The 5,365-nt window shown below is 32.2% G+C and overlaps 1 protein-coding gene across 1 annotated transcript; it reads right to left on the bottom strand.

Annotated features, from left to right (window-relative positions):
* LOC108662884 (zinc finger CCCH domain-containing protein 49-like) lies at nucleotides 4,177–5,365 on the bottom strand. Its single transcript, XM_018124620.1, has one exon. The coding sequence runs from the start codon at nucleotides 4,944–4,946 to the stop codon at nucleotides 4,449–4,451; it is 498 nt and encodes a 165-aa protein (XP_017980109.1). The 5' UTR covers nucleotides 4,947–5,365; the 3' UTR covers nucleotides 4,177–4,448.

Below are 5,365 nucleotides of genomic sequence, written 5' to 3' on the forward strand. Positions count from 1 at the left end.
AAAATAAAATAAAAATTAATCATAATAATATTTTAAATTAAATAAAATATTAATATTTAAATTATTAATTATTAATATTTTAATTAAATTCTAGATTATTAATATTTAAAAAATCTAATAAAAATAAATAGTTATATAAATAATAAAAGGTATTCTTGTCTTTTTATTTTCTATTTTTTTCTTATTCCAAAGTTATTGTTACCAACCAAACATTATAATAAGTTATAATAATTATTTATGTCTTATTCCATTTGTCGTACTAGACTAAATAATAATTATTTTATTCTATTCTCACATAATAACTATTCTATTTCATTCTTGTTTATTTTGCCAACCAAATGTGCTTTTAAACTTTATCTCAATATTCTTCATGTATAGCTTTCATTTTGATTTCTTGCACTAAATTATGTGCAATAAATCATCTTTTTGATGGATAAATGACTTACATGTGTTTTTTAATTTTGTGAAGTGTACAAGGTATGAATGATATTGTTTCAAGAAACATTTCAATCATTGAAATAAAATTATTAGTTTTAAACTTTTAAATTCTAATTTAAAGAGAAAAAATATAATTTATGGGATGAAAATTGATTATTGTATATTTTTATTTTGTTATTCAAATAGAAATAAATTCTATAAAAGAAAGAAAAAAAAAGAGAGGATATAGGATTATTTGTGCCAAGCTAGAATAGGACAAAGGGACTCTGATCTTTCTACTTTCACCTTTTGAATAGAATCACAAAAGCTTAAATCAATTCATCCTTGGATTCAACCATATTGGAGGAGAGAATTCAAGCAACAACATTTTGATCAAAATGGTTAATTAAGTATTCATAGAACTACATATAGGAGCAATTTTCTCAATAATTATTTTTACCTTGTATAATTACCTTTTTAGACAAATCAAAAATGAGTTTTCGGATTGAAAAACTTTCCTATCACTATGGAATCTAAAATCTTTGGGATTTTCTTAGATTTGATGCAACTAAGTGCCTTGTATTAGCTCATGGAAGCTCCTTGTGATACATAGTAATCCATAAGGGCAGCAAAAGGTCCTCATTTTACCACCCTAAGCTCTAAAAGCGAAATCATATTTTCCTTCCTATAGATTTTATACGTGTAATTGAGTGACTCGTCCATTTTGAAGCAACATTCTACCATTATCTTGGGATCAAGCTTTTTCATGTCATTGCTTTCCATTATCTTAAGTTCCCAAAGTAATACATAGTGACCTGGTGTTAATGAAGTATCAGCATAGCTAATGTTTCCTGTCAGGATAAAGCGAAGTGGATCAAGAAGAGCCTTTGCTTTTGTCACTGCCCTTAATAGGTCTGGTTCTCTTGTTTTTTCTACATCAATACTTAGAATCACAGTTTGTCACTCAACAAACTGGATTTGAGGTGCACTATTGTGGAAACCAGTTGCCATAAGAATATCTCCAACTTTGTACTGGTATAGACTTGCAAAAAACAAAATATACAATAATATCGCATGAAACTAATAAAATATCTTTTGTGGAGAATTGTTTATCATCTATATGACCCTTTTATATAAGAAGAACAATATACAATTAGTACATGACATTCAATTAAATAAAAAAATAGAAGGATTAAGTGATAATTAAGCATTTTTGTTTTGTTTTTGATAAGCTTAAGTGATGAGCATATATATGGCATGAATGAAATCAGAAGGGGAATTTTGCCAGGAGAAGTTGTGTCAACCAGGTCATAACATTGAACAGGCTTCACATTTACAAGATCTCCAAGCCCAAGTCCAAAACAGTAGAGTCAGAATCCTAGCCAATCTCAAACATGTTTTCTGACAACACCAGATTACTTTAAGAATTAGCTAATTATTAAGGAGACATGAAGATACACGTCATCATGCTTGTAACCCAGTCTCAATCAAAACAAATCCTAATTAATTAACAACCTTGTTAGCCAATTAATTAATCACATGCGGATTATATTTCATTACCTATGATTTAATATACATATTGTTATCACAAATATTATCTCTGGTAGATACGGTAATTTTCTAAATATATGTTGGGAGTCTTTAATTTAATTTCGCTCCATCAATATACATGAGTACTTATGCTTGTTTGGCTTGATTTTTTTTCAATTTATCCACCTCTTAAAAGCAAAAGTGCCAAACAAGAATTTGAAAAAGCTCTTAAAAAAATAAGCAGTTTTTTTTAAAGTATAAAATTTTGAAAAAAAAAGCTCCAAAATGGAGCTTTCTCTCATCTTTTTTTAAAAATATGGCTCTTTTTTAGGAAAATTTTTCTTTTTATTTCGAAAATGTCCTTATTTATTAAAAATAAGTCCAACATCATCTGTTTTTATTTTTATATGATTTATATTAATTATAAATTTTATGTTATATAAAAATACTTTTTATACTTTTTATTAATAAAAAAATAAAATTAACTTTTTTTCATTATGAACAAAGAAATTTGTGATTAAAAAAAAATATTTATTAAAAATTCTTTATGGTCATTTTAATCAAAATTAAAACTTATATATATTATTTTGTCAAACAACTTATTTAAAAAAAAGAACTTATAAAAGTAAATTTACCAAACAGATTTAACTTAATTTTAAAAACTCTTATTTTTCATAAAAGCTTCATAATAGCTTTTAATCTAAAAAAAAAATCAAGTCAAACAAGCTCTTAAAGGTCAGTAATTAATTCACAGCACTTTTATTTCAATAAAATTACACTTAACTTTTTCTTTGTACAATAAGATAAGAAAATAAAAAAAAATCAACTAGTACTTGAAGTCTGAGTTGGTCTTCGTTCTTCAATTTCATCTAATTACTTAGTGTATTGGCGCTTACTTGGAAATGAGTGGATAAATCTGCATGGATAATCAATTACTGATAATCCTGTCGTGAATAAATGGATTTAGATCGATTTTAAGATGATTTCGTAGTTTAATGGATGGTTTATGATTCAAATTTTTTACAATTGACACATTTTAGGATTGTAAATGATCGTAAACACCCCACTCATCTCGAATCGAAGGGTTGGATTGTAATGTCAAATTTTGGATTAGTTCTAAATTATCATTTGAAAATTATATAAAAACTCAGTTGTGCGAGAGATCATGAAGCAGGACTCAAACCCCCCACAAGCAAAATCAAGTTAAATATTTACAAATTATAAGAGTTGAGAGTGTCTGTTTAAAGATTTTAAATAGTAAGTTAAAGAGCTACTTACTTGAATGGTTTATATCCGATTAGATAATAAAATAGATAAATAAATAAACAATGGACAATAGTAAACAAAATATTAAGATTTTAACAGTAATAAAATCAAACAATAAATTCACTCCAAAAAAAATCAAACAATAAATGATTTATAATGTGGATATTAATGTGCATGTATGAATTTTTTTCTCTCATAAATTTGACATACTATTTAAGTGTAATTTATATTTTAAATATTATTATTTAATTATTAATTTATTAAAAAATACTTTTGTCACCAGCTGGTGAGTCTAAAACCAATTTTTATTTTATGTTAGTAAATGTTAGTTATACCATCAATTCTATACGTAATTGTTAATTTATTTTCAACATCATAAGGTTTTACCAAGACATCGATTCTTAGATAAAGGTTTCTACAACATAGTGGCATTTTGTTTTTAAAAAATACAATAGATGGAAAAAGAAAAAAAGAAAAGAACAGAAAGGAAGTCGTAATGTTGGTCAATTCACTATGCTCTGCGTCGTATCAGCATATTACTGCAATCTGTCTCTAACAAGCAATTGTATCATGCTGCTCTGACTTCCATTCCGTATAACAAATCCAAACAAGTGAAAAAGTGACAGATACCCCCATTAAAGTGACGTTCACATCTTCAAGTACAATTATATGAAGCTTTGGACAAATTAAGCTGAGGAGATTCTTGGGAGTACATTTGTGTGGAAGCATTCGGACTGAGTCTGACATGAGTCTGCTTGTCACCCACTCACCCTCATATGCTGACCTTGTGGCCCACTGCCCATGCATACGGTTGCCACACAATCCACCACTTTCTTTTCTTTTCTCTTATTTCTTCCTGCAATCATCGTCGTTTTTGATGGCTATTCCTTCTTTTTCTTTCTTTCTTTTGTTTTTTCTCTCCTTCCTCCTTTTCTCCCATCACCAGAGACAAATGGCGCCCCTCTCTCCTCCCAGAGAGTTCAGCTCGAGGAGCTTTTTGTCATTTCGGTCCATTTTACTTTCCTTCCCTCCAATCCAAGAGCTAATCACCTGATCCCATTTGCAGACCCTAAGAGCAAGCACCGCTCATTTTTGCCTAACCAAGCTGCACATTACGCATGGAGGCAGCAAGTTCACTCGCAGAGTTAAATGACTCACTTGGTGACATGGGGGTGAGTCAGAAGGCGGGAAAATTGGAGGAGAAGTCAGGATGGAAGTTGGTGAAGGAACAAAGTCTAGAAGGTGGCATGTGGGCGATCCAACATAATCAAATTCATCCGATCCGGCCCCATTTCCTCTCGGAATCTGCTGGGGCAAGACCCCGATGTTGCTCCGGCGTGTGAGCTAAAGTCTTTGCAAGGCTGAGTACGATAACGAGCAGGATGGAGCCAGCACTCAAAAACGCCATGAGCAAACTCACAGGAATCGCCTTCTTTGCAGTTTCCCTTGCGAAAATCAGGGCAAGCAGTTCCAGAGTAACGGAACTTTCTCGGGTCTCTTCTTCGGGCTTTCTTACTAGTGTGGGCGTACGGACACTTAGTCCGGTCATGTGGCCTGCCACGCGCGCACCTCCTCACTTTGAACTCGTTCATGCGGAAATGGTCGCGTGAGAATGCGTCGACCGCTAAGTCGGAGTCGTCACTCAGCGAGTCAGACTCGAAGTCGTTTGACGGAAGGTAGCGGTGGAGGACGTGAGGTACTCGACGGGACAAGGAGTCACTGTTGGGATGCATTGCAGTTGTAGTTAACAGATGATTGTTGGGCACCTACTCTGCCTCAAGAGAAACAACCTTTTCTTATGGAACAGAGGAGACAGGAGGTAATTTTGCTGGATAATGAAATTGCCTTCAATGGAGCCATGATTGAGGAAAGGGAACAAGCGAACAAGGTACCAGAGAAGTCAAGGAGCAAATAGGACAAGTAAATGAAATATTCAAGGACCTTGCTGTTCCTGTCCATGAGCAGGGTGTGGTCATTGGTAACATTTCATCAAACATTGATTCTTCCTCTGCTGCAATAACCCAGGCTAGAGTTCAACTAGCTAAGGCGAAATAAGTGCGAAATCCCAAACCTCATAGTGTTGGTGGGTGCTGATGCTGGTAATTTTTCTCCTTGTCCTTATCATTTAGTGTGCAAGGGCTTTACCAAGTAA

The sequence above is a fragment of the Theobroma cacao genome, chromosome 7, assembly GCF_000208745.1.
Source record: "Theobroma cacao cultivar B97-61/B2 chromosome 7, Criollo_cocoa_genome_V2, whole genome shotgun sequence".
Lineage (NCBI taxonomy): Eukaryota > Viridiplantae > Streptophyta > Magnoliopsida > Malvales > Malvaceae > Theobroma > Theobroma cacao.